Here is a 15,593-nt window from a genome sequence, read left to right on the forward strand (position 1 = left end):
TTAGATGAATTTCTTCCTTATTTTAACTCATCTTCCTTATTGTGCATGGCATTCACTATCTCATAAATAAATTAAAAAAAAAATATTTGTCCCGTCTCAATTTAACCTTATGGAGCAATGTCCCTTTCACAAAGCATAAAAATCTTTATTTTATTTTTTATTTTTTATTTTTGTCTTCCTCATATAGAGAATATTCTTAGCTTCTATGCTCAAATGAAATTTATCACAAATAAAATATATTTATTTGATTTGCCCTAGTACAAGTCAATTTGGCCTCCTAAGGGATTTCGATGCATCGAATGTGCTAGAGTAAAGCCAACGAATGAACTTCTATAATCTATATGTGTAATTTTTTATCCTAAAGCACACTTAGCATCAGGGGTTAAGTAGAAGAAGTCATATTAGTGTTGTGAGCTTCCTGCTGAGATAAGAGCACCATAACGACCTGAGTTAACTGTGTGAAATAGTTCGAAGTTGCTAAAGCTATTCACATACTACGTATTTGGTTTGCGCAGCAAATCATGTAGGATTGTCCAAAATACCCAGTATAGTTACTCACCGAACTTAACCAGCAAAGATGAAGTTGAATAGTAACTTCATGCCGATTTTCTCATTATTTAGAAGTAATTAATACAGTTTAAAAGAATAAATAGACAGAATTAGTAAATCTTTATTTTATAATAAATCTTAATTAAGACATTTCATGTAATTTATTCATCTCCCTTAAATGTAGCATTTCATATTCTTTACTCTCATATGTAAAGTGGGATCATATGGTAAGCCTAAAATAAATAAAAATGTTGTGTGAAGGCATATACTTTCTTGAATAAGAAATTAAAGAGCTTTTCTCCAAACTCTCTCTCTCTCTCTTCTTTTATTTCTTAGTCTTTCTTGTGAGTAAGGATCATGCCTTGTCCATGAATAAATTTGAATTTAGCATCTTCAATAGTGTGATGAGGATCTATTAATACCAAAGATTACAAGTCAGGTATTATAGTTATAAAACAAAGAATCATGCATGGAAAAATCATTTGGAATGAAAAATCAAGAAGTCTTCATCAATAAACAACTCATCCTAATAGTCTTCATCAATAAATTAATATGGAAGGGGTGCACCACTCACTCAGAGTTATCTGTTGCTGTTAAGATGTTAAGCATGAAGGCAGAATATAATATCCTCTATGAATATTTTACTCAATTTATTGGACTGCTCAAAGAACAAATTCTTATGTTGATGATACTCTTCTTATTTATGTTTATTGTGTACATATTTTGTCATTTATTGTTTGAACATGTTTTATAATGTAATTGGTGATGTTATTGATCAGAACTGGATGCATGAATGTATACATTATTGTATTTATTTTATATGCAGGTTTAATTGTGGAAATCAGTTTTTAAAGGAAAAAGATTTTTTTTTTGTTTATGCTACAGGTTTTCGGTTGATTTTCCGTCGGAAACACTGTCGGCAATACGATACTGAGGCATTTTCGGTGGATATTGCGCCGGTCATTTTCGACTGAGATTGCGATGGTAATATACACCGATAATTGGGCATCGTTTCGATGTGACGGATTATCCGCAGATATTTCCAGCGGAGGATATCCATCAAAAATACCAGTGGATAGTACGCCAAAAGATGACAATATAAACACCGTCGTTTTTTCCAAAGTTTTTGCAGGCATTACGCTGGAAACTCCACCGAAAATATTTTAGGCAGAATAATTCGGCAGGTGATGTTTTTCCTACACGTGAATTACTTTTGGATCCATTTTCGTCGAAAATGTGCTGGAAAACTGAATTTCCAGCCTATTTTCATTGTTACTAACGGATTCCATCCACCGGTAACAGCGAATTTTCCTGTAGTGACGTAGACCCTTGGAACACACATCAGAGTAGAATTCATGCATTCCATAGAGGTAGAAGATTCCCAAACTCATGTAGAATGAAAAAGGCATAATGTCAATTACATGAATCTTAATAGCTCAGGTTAGAACAGGTGTAGCACTAGTATCGATGGTGATACACCAACCACTCTATTCTAATGGATAGAATTTCAAAATTTAATGATATATTTCACGGCCTATGTTGTACTCCTCTTTTTATACCTTATGTTCAACGAGGAGAGGCTGCCATGGGCTATGACATATGCAAAATATTAGTTCTCTTATTCTTTTCCATCTCTTTAAATGAACAAGTGAATCAAGAAATTAATTGCATATTTAAATATAAGTTGACCTGAGTCTAAGTCAACTTGGCTTGCTAAGGGGTGCAACACTTTGATTCACTAGGGCAAACTCATTAGAATCATCCAAATAAAGCATATTTAAGCCGACTAGAAGAAGCTGCTATCACTATAATGAACTTTTCATCAAGTATGAGTTGTCATAAACCTAAGGGTCACCCATATTGACCAATTTGAAGTTGCCAAAGCAACTCACGCTCATATTTCGCCTTAAAGACTTATTAAATAGGATTGTCCAAGATGTAGGTCATAACTGGTCATTGGAGTTTGGCTAACCAAGATAAAATTAACCAATTTCATTTGGACTTGCTCTCAGGCTTCATTTGGGACAGCTTTCTTACTGATTCTTAAAGTAACTTTTTAGTATACAAATTAAAATTTTTGTGATAGAAAGCTGCTTTAAGAAGCAATAAGAAATCCGTCTCAAACGAAACCTTTATTTACAAATTGCTTACGCAATCTAAATAAATTAAAGAGTTGTAACTAATAAGTCGTCTTTTATGACAAGAATAATCCTTCAAGATTCAATTTGATATTGACCATTTATAAATTTATTTTATTTTAAAATAATAAATGTCAAATTATAATACTCATCATTCATCACATACACATTAATTTCAAATTTAAAGGCTAATGAAAAAGCCAAAATCCCTCAACCAACGGGCCATTCGAAGAGTGCCACTCCCATTTTTCATTTCCCACTTTCCCATCTCTCTTCCTTCCCGACAAAGAAGTAGATCATTATGTGGACTGCTGTCATAGCCGTTTTGATTAGCATGGGGAATTTGGCCTGCTGTAACCACACAACAAGAGATTGAGGTGAGGACCTCACGCGTGAAGCCGAGGTAGCACTCGTGCGACACCGTGCCATAAAAGGTAGTAAGGCGTGAATAAAGCTTGGGGGAAGGAGAGAGGGAGAGGGGAGAGTGGGGGAGCGCAGCTGAATTGGCTGGAGATGGCGGGGAATGAGTGGATTAATGGGTATTTGGAGGCGATACTGAACAGTGGAGGTGCGGCGGTGGCGGAGGAGCAACGTCCGGTGGCGGCAGCAGCGGAGGCTGAAGTGGGGGTGAGGGGAGCGCATTTCAATCCGACGAGGTACTTTGTGGAGGAGGTGGTGACCGGAGTTGACGAGACGGACATCTATCGGACCTGGATCAAGGTGGTCGCCACGAGGAATGCCAGGGAGAGGAGTTCCCGACTCGAGAATATGTGCTGGAGAATCTGGCACCTTGCCCGCAAGCAAAAGCAGGTCGTCTCCCTCTTTCGCTCTCTGTGGTGAAACTATTTTAGTGATGATTTTGAAATGGATCGATTATGATTTTTTTTTCTATTCTATTTTGCGCTTTTTTATTCTATTTGGGGTTTGAAGGCAAGGATTTTGTGAAAAAAAAAATTTATTGTTTTGTGCGAGAATTAGACCTAGTGAGGTTTTATGAATAGTTTGTGTTCTGAAATTTAGGATTTTGGCCTGGTTTTCGAGAGATTCCCTGGTTTTCTCTGCTACAGCGCTCTTATAACTTAGATTTTTTGAATGAATTGATATATTTCTCGAATAGACTGAACTTTGGTAAGTGTCTATTTTTTATTTTCCTATCTAGCTATATTCTATTTCTTAATTTTCTTTTTAAATCTGTGATTTTTTAAGTATGCCATATATATTTTTTCCTTTATCTTGCTTGTCCAGCTGTTTCTCTTCTCAGAGAAAGATGATGAACAGATGTTACTCTTTTGCTGTGGCGCATCACCTATTTTTTTAATAAGGAATGTTCTACATTTTTTTTTTTTTTCAAATTTTAAGAACTTAGTTCAACTGGCAATTTGGCTCCAGCTAATAGTTCAATTTTGTTTGCAAGAAGGCCAATCATTGGCAATGATTGAAGTTGTAGAAAATATGTGAAAAGGAATTGGGACCGAGGGAGAGAACCATCAGGATGGTCCCTTAGTTGTCCCTAAGCTTCACATGTAGAAGTAATAAGACAGGGAAGGAGAGTGTTTAGACCAGTTAACTTCGCTGATAGAGGTCTGCATTTGCTGAAGTTACTTGACTGTAGGTAAGATATGTAAGGAAATTGGATAAATAATTGAACACAAAAATATAAGTTGCACTGTCAGGGCAATGGAGCTATTCCATTGAGCTCAAAGAAGCCTCATTGCAATCACTCAACCTCTCCCTCTATTTTCATCTCTCTCTCTAGAAAGTACAATTGCTAAAAGTCCTTTCCTTTCACTAGAAAAATCAAGATGTATTTATATGCTATTGTTGACTAGTGGAGCGATTTCATGGTCGACTTGTTAGGATGTTATGTCGAGAGTAGGATCTTGTTATAGGGAGCATCATGGAATCATGGATGAGGTGATCGTGGACTTTGAGAGAGCTTTATATGAGATAAAAGAATATGATGGATCATATCACCTTAGAGGATGGAAAACAATTGATACTTTCTCTCCAACATGAGAACCAATGCAAGACAGAGTGAGAGGAATCTCTCTAACATTTTCTTATAGTAGCATGAGATGCCAAAGCAGGTTTAAAGATAATGGGATACTAATTTCTCATGGGTGCAAGCCTCCATAATTTATTATATATTAATTGTGATACCTAAGAAAACTTTCAGTTAAGAACATTCTTTCCTGTTCTTGGATTTAACAGAAGGATCTAAGTTGCAATCCTTGCTAAAGCAAACAACCTTAAGTAATATTTTAGTACATAGGACTAGATGATGAAATAGAATAACAAGATGAAGGCATCTAGATGACGCCAGCATTATATATATATATATATATATATATATTTTATGGGCACAACAATGTAAGTGTCTCGAGCACCACGATTATATATATATATATGGGTCTTACAATTTGCAAAGAGAGAATTATATAACAGTAAGGAGAGACTACTTAATGTTAGTCTCAAGGGAGAGTGCAAAAATTGGCCATGAGTTTGGACTTATACTTCCCCCAAGAAACCAAAAGGAAAACTTACACATAAGGAGACCCGGCTTAATGTTAGGTAAATGCCATCCAAAATTGATGGTTTGGCCAGTGATTGGAGGTTGTGTCTAAATGACATCACGGACTCACTAGTAGCAAGGAAATTGAGTAGCATAGTAATTTGATGGGTCGAGGGCAATGATAAGGTACTCTCATGTGTGCATTTTAAGCTATCCCGAGAAGATAACAAAATGTGTTATGTACTATGTGACGGCAAGAACTCATAACTTATACCATGAAGTTGGCCAAGGAGGGTTGTTGAATAGTCGACCTTCTTGGGCGAGCTCTTGAGAAAAGGCTGACAAGACAAGGAAATTGAGTATATGGGGAGTTGAAGCTATTGGCACTGAGAAGTTGGATTTCTCAAAGCAAATTGCCAATATGGTAACAAGGGCATTGAGAGATCAACCTTCTTTAGAAGTCTTGTTGAAATAACAATGAGGGCTACATGAAGGTGGAGAGGTTGGTTGCAGAGAATTGAAGAAGTCAACCTTCTCAAGATGACTTGCCAAGATGATAACATGGGCACCCATCAAGAAGGCAAGGGGAATGTCAGTCGAGTCTTTTGGATGTCAAACTTTTCAAGATGACTTACTAAGAATGTATTGATCGACATGATGTTGAGACAATGAGACTAAATGTTGAGAATTGTCGACTAACAAGGCACTAAGAGTTGTCTGTAGGGAGGTGACTGAGTTTTTGTTGGTTGGATGATGGGGAAGTCAACAATAGGGGAGCCTTTGGCTAGGGAAGATCAGAACATTTCCTACTACATGGTTGGTGTGAGCTTCAATGGAAGTGGCATGATTAGAAAGAGAATCCACTGCCTTAAGAAATGGAAACAAAACCTCCTCATGGGTTTAATGGAAGGTAGATTAATTACACATATACATTTCTATTTAAATACTTCATAGATTAGGGACTATGCTACCTCAAAAGTTTGAAGACAAATCACTCCGTGGATTCAAGACAGTAATATATATTTTAGAAACTTCGCATATCTAACCTTAAAAAGAAAAAGCTAGATGGGATTTATTTTGTTATGGAGTCAAGTTTCCAATAAGATCTAGTTCCATTGGTTAGAATGGATAAACTCTAAAAAAATCTAGATTAAAGCCATGCCAGTGGCATCTGAATTCGGATTTTTAATAAATATCAAAAAGGAAATCACTCAAAAATGTAGAAAGATGAGCATAGAATTCTAAGAAAGATAAAAATTAGGGCAGACAACCTTGAGAAACTCAAGATGTCTAAATTCCTAAACTATATTAGGCTTTACATTTTGAAACAATGTTCATATTTAGCTTTTGGTATAGTTGATCATTTTATTAGAAAATAAAGTTTACTATTATTCCACCATGATGGTGAATGTACCACTGGGGAACTATCTAGAAAGATAATTAAAATATTACAAGTGATTCTAGTATCAAACTTGGATTTATAGCATGACTAAATCTAATGCGAATGAGTGTGATGGAACTTATAACATAAATCCATTAGAGGCTTAGAAATCCCAACATATAGTTTTAAAATCTTGTTTGAAAAAGCCTGAAATAGATAATCATATAGATCCACCTAAGCACTTCAAAACAACGACCCAAGTCCCCATGTAAATATAAGATAAGGTCAAGTTGAATTATTAAGAATGGGGCTTACATAGTCTCTAATAAAGCAAAGGATGCCATATCATAAAGGGTATCATATGAGGTAGGACTATGTAAATTTCAATTAATTATTTGAACATTAATGCGAGATAAAAAATAAATTTACAAGGCAAACCCAAAGAGCTTGCATATGTTGGCTATATTAAAAGGATGGCTTAAAGAGAAACCATACATTATATTTTAATGAAAATCAAATAACTATGATTAATTTTATCTTATTTAAATGTTATCTTAGAAGATATAACATTCTAAGAGCTCAGTGATAATATGTACAGGCTAGTTATTTTACAATAAAAGAAGCCTAAAAAAAATATAAATACACAATTGTTAATGCACGTTAAGGTAAAAAACATAACAAATTGCATAAAATAATTAGTTTAAATATTCATTGTGTAGTTAGGTTATACAATTCACCCAAAAAGAGCATCACAACTGAGCTATGCACTACATTATAAGCACCTGCAAGAAAAATATCTTTATCTCAGCGCACATAATTATAGTCAAGCATCATTGACAACTCATCAATATATCACTTAGCAAGCGAAAAAAGAGTGCAATTTTAGCTATACCCAAATCTTAGGATGCATCTATCACAACATCTAATGTTAATAATTTGATCAATGTGTGATGTTCAGGTTATTAGCTTGTCCATAATTAAAGTGTTTGCTAATATATTTTTAACTGGAAGGTTTCACGATCAAGGGTTATAATGATTCCAATAGTAATAAGCACAATCAACCCTTAGGTTGAGTATGTTTTCAAAAGGTCCTAAGCCAATGTTCTAAAGGGACTTTGATGTTATTAAAAAAAAAATATGGGTGAACCCATCTTAGTCCTGAATCCTATATCTAAAGGTTAGGATATGTGATAAGATGCTAGTGAAGTGAAGGGTAAAAGGATCTCCAAAGTCTCTAATTCCTATATCTAAGATAAATAATTTTTTTTTAAGAAACCAGTAGCATATAGGCACATGCCAACCTAGGTGAACCTTGCCATTATTTGTCATAAATTCTAATGATGTAAACACTCCTCCTAAGATGAATGTTACATCAGATTTCCTTTAGAGTTAGTTAAAACTAACCCAATCTTTAAGCAAACTTAAGATTATCTATGATCACTTAGGACAAGCCACTAATCAATCTTGGTCAACTAGAACTAACTAGGACATACGATTAGCTTACGTAAACTTAACTAGGGTAGAGCTAAAGTCTAAGCTATGAGATCCACTAGAAAATTTAGGATTACCAACATAGTCTTAAGAAGTAGGCACTAATCCACTTATGATCGTCTAAAAGAAAGCTAGAGCTAGGTAAGGAAGTCATTTAGTGATTTAAGATCCTTAATACCACTTAGGGCAATCCCTTAGCAAAAGTTTAAGAAACCTAATAAGTCATCTGAAGACAACTAGTCTAAATTAGGGTTAAGGGTGATAATGGTTTTACTAGGTAGTTTAGATCACTAGAAAATACCTAGAGGTTGGTTAGTAGTTTTCCTAGGATCACCTAAGAGAAAAGCTAAGACTAAAACTTGTAACATGCTTAGGGTTTCTTAAGAGTTATTCAGGCTTTGTGAGAGTCACGAGCCGACTCAAGATCATTTGAGACCATTTAGGGCACTGCATTAGCCATTCTAGAGGCTAATGAAACTACTAGATCGCATAAAGTCATTTAGCCTCGGCAAGGGTCAAAATTCTATAATGGTATACACTAGGGTTAGTCAGGTCAACCTTGGTCAAAACATGGTCTACTTGGGATCAGGCTAAGTTGACCATGAGAAGGTTTTCTGAACTACTTGACATTAATCTAAGTGGTCCAAACCAAGGTCAATGGATCTAGTGAGTAGTCCATGACTTAACGGTTTAATTTGGTCAAACCTTAGCCTTACACTGGTATTGAGTCAATCCTAGGAGCACTAGTTAAGGTCACCAACCTAGGTTAAATTAGGGTTAGGGAAAGAGAGGGATACATAAGACATGATTTTGTAATTTTACCAATTTTATTTATTTTTTAAAATATTTAAAATTTCTTAAAAGAGGCCTTTAAATGCTCATCTCAGTTGAGGATTTTATCATGAGCCCTTCTGTCCAAAACTGAGCTACACTCTCATAACCTGTGAACTACTAGCAATCTCAGAACTGACTTGCCCTTCGCACGTCTATGAGGAGAATTCACTAATTCAACAACAAGAGCATCCATAAAGATATATTCAATATGATGTCATTAAGAATTATCAAGAAAGATTGGCTTGCCCTTTTGTTAATTAGAGTTATTTGGAAGGGATGTTATTAAAACTGTCGATAGCTGCATATTCTGAGTTGTCCTGAACACCTTGGCCATGGAAATTGTTTTCTTATTGATGAGCTAGTGTTCGCTAACACGACCACATCCACATGCGGAATAAAAGACGTTCTTCTAATTTTAATTCTATTTATTGAATTAAATCATAGAATTACACTGCCGATGAACTAGCCATTGCTCATTTTAAGCCAACATGCTTTTGTGAAGGTACCGAGGAAATAATTTACACCTACATGATTGTAGAATAAAATAAAGATCTTATTAATGCCTAAAGATATTAGTCACTTGTTATTTTGAATTTAAGGAATTGTGCCCTAATAAACTAGCTGATGAGTTAAACACCACTTAAGGATATCATACACGCCATTGATTTGGCCCTAAAATCATCATTAGCAAATGGAGGATGCTTTGAGCATTCATAGTAGTGGCTGTAAGAGATTCCAATCCATTGACTGGTCTTGCCACATCAATTTTTGTGATTGTGCTGAAGTAAATTTTCCTGATGTAGCTTCAAAAATGTTGATATTTGTAGTGGACCCTTTTAAATCTGACAGTAACAGGAAGTATCATTTTAGCTTAAAAGAGCATGTAGCAATCATCAACAACCAATATGCCTCACCTTGAATGAATCATGGACCTCAGAATTCATTCAACTCCGAGCAGATGATCCATACGCATCTTAAAGCTGGGAACTTTATGGTCGTAGTTAACTCAAGCCTGATTATGAATGACTGTTAAATCAGGAAATATAAGTTTAAGCCTATGTAATCCTAGAAAATTCTTTCATGGTTTACTTTTTTGGACTCCTAGCCATCATGAGAGTGTACTGAGGTGGCTCTGTTGGTGGATGCAATTGGGTGCAAGTGTTAATGAAGATCATCCGGAGATAGTCTTCTTGCTGTTAGAGATAAGCAATATAGTTGTGGCCCAATGGCAAAGTGTAATGATCTCAGTTTTAGGAGCTGTGTAGGAAGGTATATGGAGGAGATGCTGCATCCTAGCCAAGTTGCTTCTCCCCTGAAGGGATAGGTGAAACCAGCAGCAACTTATCTATGTTCTGTTAGTGATTATGGTTGAAAGTTTGCTATTCATATGAGGTTCCATTGATGACAAAATGATGCCTCGTAGCTGTTGGAGGAATGTATTCACAACATTGTTGCAGAAGGAATACAGGGTGAGTGCAAGCATTGCTAGCTAGCGACTGCAAACTCCCCCAGTGGCTTAGAGGGAGGAAGCTTCCATCATGATTTGATTTTGCCATGGTTAATGCGAGCAATGAACAGATCTAGCATGTACTAAGAAAAAATGAACAGGATCAATTCAGGTTAAAGGTAAGGTTTGTTGCGGAACCTATCAGTTTTAATTCAATTCCTAGTTGAATTTGTTCTATTATTCTTTTTTGTGCAGCCATCCACAAGTGTAGATATAACTACTTCTATTCAAAGTTGTATTTTTTTTTTTATTTTTTTAGAGCATTGTTATCTACAAGACTGGACATAGCTACTACTTTCTATCTCTCATACCTTAGCACTCACAATTTGAGGTGTAGCTATATTTTGATTTTATGCCTGGCTAATTTAATGCTTTTGCTGTGACTCCATGCTAAAGAGATTGATGTTATTTATCTTTTAAACGGGTGATATTCCTGCAGTACATGGAGAAATTGGGAACAAAGGGTGTATTTTTTTTAATTTCTACTAAAATATAATGTGGCCTTTTTTATGCATCTTTTTACTATTTTTCCTGAGAATTTAACTTGGATACATTATCAGATAGAATGGGAAGATCTCCAAAGGTTAACAAAACGAAGGTGGGAGAGAGAACAAGGGCGAAGGGAAGCCACCGAGGAAATGTCAGAGGAATTATCAGAAGGAGAGAAAGGGGACACTGTGGGCGAGATCCTCCACTTTGATACACCAAAGAAGAAGCTCCAGAGTAACGTTTCTGATCTCCAGATTTGGTCTGAGGAAAGCAAGGAGAAGAAGCTTTATCTAGTTCTCATCAGGTAGCATGCATTGCTTTCACCTTTCTATTAAAATTGGTGTTGTTTAACCATTGTCTCTTCAAACAGCTTGCATGGGCTTGTCCGTGGAGAGAACATGGAGCTAGGTTGTGATTCGGACACTGGGGGTCAGGTGATATACCCTTTTTATCTTCCAAAAAAATATGTAAAATCTTCACAAATGACATGATTCCATCTCATTCAATGAAGCTTCTTTTTATTAGGAATCCTTTTCTATCAAGGTTTTATTTGATTTAAGAGTTTATCTTGCAAGAATATTCTTACAACTTCCTCCATGTTTATCCCTTCGAATGCATTCTATACAATTCCTTACTTATTTTATTCTTCTTATAAATTTTAGGTCAAGTATGTCGTAGAGCTTGCTAAAGCACTATCAATGATTCCAGGAGTGTACCGGGTGGATCTCTTCACACGCCAGATCGCAGCACCTGAGGTTGATTGGAGCTATGGGGAACCTACAGAGATGCTAACCACTGGTTCCAGTGATGAGGAGGGCAATGAACTTGGTGAGAGCGCTGGAGCTTATATCATCCGTATCCCGTTTGGTCCCAGGGACAAGTACCTCAGGAAGGAGCTTCTCTGGCCATATATCCAGGAATTTGTAGATGGAGCCCTTGCTCACATAATCAACATGTCAAGGGTACTAGGTGAGCAGGTTGGTGGGGGGCAGCCGGTGTGGCCTTATGTGATCCATGGCCACTATGCTGATGCCGGCGATAGTGCCGCACTTCTCTCTGGTGCCCTAAATGTCCCTATGGTTCTCACTGGTCATTCACTAGGGAGAAATAAGTTGGATCAGCTCCTAAAGCAAGGAAGGCAATCAAAGGATGATATCAACGCTACATACAAGATAATGAGGAGGATTGAGGCTGAGGAACTTTCACTAGATGCTGCTGAGCTTGTGATCACGAGTACAAAACAAGAAATTGAGGAACAATGGGGTTTGTATGATGGCTTTGATGTCAAGCTTGAGAAAGTGCTCAGAGCTCGTGCTAGGAGAGGGGTGAACTGCCATGGACGATATATGCCGAGGATGGCTGTAAGTTCACTATCACTTTTCTTAACTAAGGGGCCTCTTAGTTGATAGTCAAAGCATCCAACTAACAGATCAAGGAGAGCATCGTGATACAATTAGTTAAATCTTATCTTCGTATTTGCCTTCTAGCAACCTGAGACCCATTGGCATTTGCAGGTAATTCCTCCTGGGATGGACTTCAGCAATGTTGTAGTGCAGGAAGAGCAAGCTGAAGCAGATGGAGATCTTGCAGCTCTTATAGGCTCGGATGGTGCTTCTCCAAAGTCGATTCCACCAATATGGTCCGAAGTAAGCTCCAGTCGCATCAACTTACTAGATATTTCTTAAGAATTTCTTCACTGCTCCTGGGAATTTAACTGAGTCTTTACATAGATCATGCGGTTCTTCACTAATCCCCACAAGCCGATGATCCTGGCACTGTCGAGACCTGACCCAAAGAAGAATATCACCACCTTGTTAAAAGCCTTTGGGGAATCTCGTCCGCTGAGGGACCTCGCAAATCTTGTAAGGAATCAATGAATTTTGATTAATTCATTTTGTTTCTCTTTCTCAAGTTACTTTGCGTACAGTATAATTGATAACTTAGAATTTACCTTGTTGATCATGTAGACATTGATCATGGGAAACAGGGATGACATTGATGTGATGTCCTCTGGTAATGCCAGTGTCCTGACAATAGTTCTGAAGTTAATTGATAAGTATGATCTCTATGGTCTTGTCGCTTACCCAAAGCACCACAACCAGGCTGATGTGCCTGATATTTATCGGCTTGCGGCAAAAACGAAGGTTCACATCATAATTACCATGTCCTATTTCTTAGAAAAAGTCATCTTCTTCTAAACTATAGATGCATTCAACATACAGGGAGTTTTCATAAATCCAGCTCTTGTTGAACCTTTTGGTCTGACATTGATTGAGGTTTGCTCAGCCTCAGGCTAATTTTAACTTAAAGAGAAAGCAATATCCTAAAGATAAAACCCAACTCTGTTGGCTGATTGCAGGCAGCTGCACACGGGCTTCCAATGGTGGCGACAAAAAATGGTGGTCCGGTTGACATTCAGCGTGTAAATATGCTTATGAAAACTGCTTTCTAACCTCAAATGAGAAGAAGGAAGATCTGAGGAAATTCAATTATTGGTTTTCATTTTTGCAGGCTTTGAACAATGGACTACTTGTGGATCCTCACGACGACAGGGCCATTGCTGATGCGCTGCTGAAGCTTGTGGCTGACAAGAACCTGTGGATTGAATGCCGACGTAATGGTTGGCGAAACATACACTTGTTCTCGTGGCCAGAGCACTGCCGCACCTACCTTTCTCGTGTCGCCGCAAGCCGTATGCGTCATCCGCAGTGGCAGACTGACACTCCAGGTGCACCTGATGATGATGCTGAGGAGTCATTATGGGACTCCCTCAATGACGTTCATGAATCTTCTCTACGCCTTTCAATCGATGAAAAGATTTCATTTAATGGCTCCCCTGAGCTTGATGATGGTGTTGATGCTGAATTGCCTGATCAAGTGAAGAGAATTCTAAGCAAGATCAAGAAGCAAGCACACCCTGAATCTCAGCTTGGTACCATGAAGTCTGGTTGGGCAAATTCAGGAAATATTCTAAATAAGTTTCCTCTCCTTAGGCGGCGACGCCGGCTGTTCGTATTTGCTCTCGACTGCTACAATGAAAATGGTAAACCTGAAAGGAAGCTGGTTCAAGTTATTCAAGAAGTCTTTCGTGCAGTGAGGTCGGACCATCAGCTATCAAGGATTTCTGGATTTGCAATATCAACGGCCATGCCGGTTTCTGAAACATTGAATCTGTTGAAGTTAGGTAAAATCCTCGCGACAGACTTCGACGCCTTAATCTGCAGCAGCGGAAGCGAGGTGTACTACCCAGGGACTCTGCAGTGTATGGACTCTGATGGCAGGATGCAACCAGACCAGGACTTTGCGACGCATATAGATTACCGTTGGGCATATGATGGTGTGAAGAGGACTATAGCTAAGCTGATGAACTCTCAAGATGGGCAGGGTAATCACAATGCTGAAGCTTTTGAGAATGTTGTTGAGGATGTCACAGCAAGCAATGACCATTGTATTTCCTTTCTGATCAATGACCCAAAGAAGGTATACAAAGTCTTTGTTTTTAGGACAATGTTTCTTTCATGGAGTAATGTTTCTTTCATGGAGTAATGTTTGATGAAATGTTTTTAGGCCAAACCAATTGATGAGCTCCGCCGGAAGGTTCGGATGCGAGGACTTCGATGCCATCTAATGTACTGCAGGAACTTGACAAGGTTGCACGTCGTTCCTCTCCTTGCATCTCGGTCGCAGGCACTCAGGTATCAATTTTTCCAAAATTTATAAAGTTCTTCTGTCTTGATCTGAATCATGACTGGCAAAACCTTATGGCCTGCTTGTTCTCTGATTCAAGATACCTGTTTGTTCGCTGGGGTCTGAGTGTAATGAATATGTACATATTCCTCGGCGAGCGAGGCGATACCGACCATGAGGAGCTCATTGCAGGTTCTCACAAGACTGTGATCATGAAGGGTGTGGTTGAAAGAGGATCAGAAGAGCTACTCAGAACTGCTAGCAGCTATAAAAGGGAGGATGTTGTTCCAGGAGAAAGCCCCCTTATCATCTATACCAAGGAAGGCATCAGGTCTGAGGATATCTTGAAAGCACTCAAAGAAGCATCCAAAACTACTTCAGGGATGTGATAAAAGAGCTAAGGGGTGCTACTTCTCTACTACTTCTCCTGTCTCCTGTCTTCTTTTCTAAAGATCTATAAATAAAGTTTATCACAATAAAACACCCATCATACAATAATATATCCAACCTCACCTGTTGAAAGCAATGTTTCTTCTTTTGTATCTTTAGCTTTGTTTTAGATAGCTTTTTACTGCTGCTTAAAACAGCTTTTTAGAAAGTTATTTTAAGAAGCTATAAAAAAACTGTCCCAAATGAAATCTTAGCTTGTTAATGGTGACTGAAGCCTGTATTGAGCTAAGCTGATGAAAGAAATGTTGTTGTTCTATGTAAGTAGCATTCCTTCATAGATATTGCCTTGGAATTGTCTGTAATGTAGACTGATTTATTATTATTTATGTACAATTATCCAAATAATTTTCTTTGCAGAACTTTCATGATGGGCTCTGGTTGTTGAAGAATGATGGTGACTGTTATTTTTAATATATTATTTTTTTTATAATATAAAATAACTGTGTTTATGCAGGGAATTAAGCAGAAATCTAATGAAGCAGAGGTTAACAAATGCTAACAAATGCTTTTCCAAGAAAAAAAAATTAAGGTTGTGAAAATTGGATCAAGCATGAA

At 37.4% G+C, this 15,593-nt stretch overlaps 1 protein-coding gene across 1 annotated transcript; it reads left to right on the forward strand.

Moving 5' to 3' along the window:
• The first annotated feature begins 2,920 nt into the window (after positions 1-2,920).
• Positions 2,921-15,130, forward strand: LOC110094355 (sucrose-phosphate synthase). Its single transcript, XM_020819574.2, has 12 exons — positions 2,921-3,497; positions 10,973-11,205; positions 11,272-11,335; positions 11,564-12,262; positions 12,416-12,547; positions 12,632-12,763; positions 12,869-13,045; positions 13,124-13,177; positions 13,261-13,323; positions 13,413-14,381; positions 14,469-14,596; positions 14,689-15,130. Exons 1-12 carry the CDS (start codon positions 3,201-3,203, stop codon positions 14,975-14,977), a joined length of 3,237 nt encoding a protein of 1,078 aa, XP_020675233.1. The 5' UTR covers positions 2,921-3,200; the 3' UTR covers positions 14,978-15,130.
• Positions 15,131-15,593: the final 463 nt, after the last annotated feature.

The sequence above is a fragment of the Dendrobium catenatum genome, unplaced genomic scaffold (assembly GCF_001605985.2).
Source record: "Dendrobium catenatum unplaced genomic scaffold, ASM160598v2 fragScaff_scaffold_743, whole genome shotgun sequence".
In the NCBI taxonomy this organism is placed as follows: domain Eukaryota; kingdom Viridiplantae; phylum Streptophyta; class Magnoliopsida; order Asparagales; family Orchidaceae; genus Dendrobium; species Dendrobium catenatum.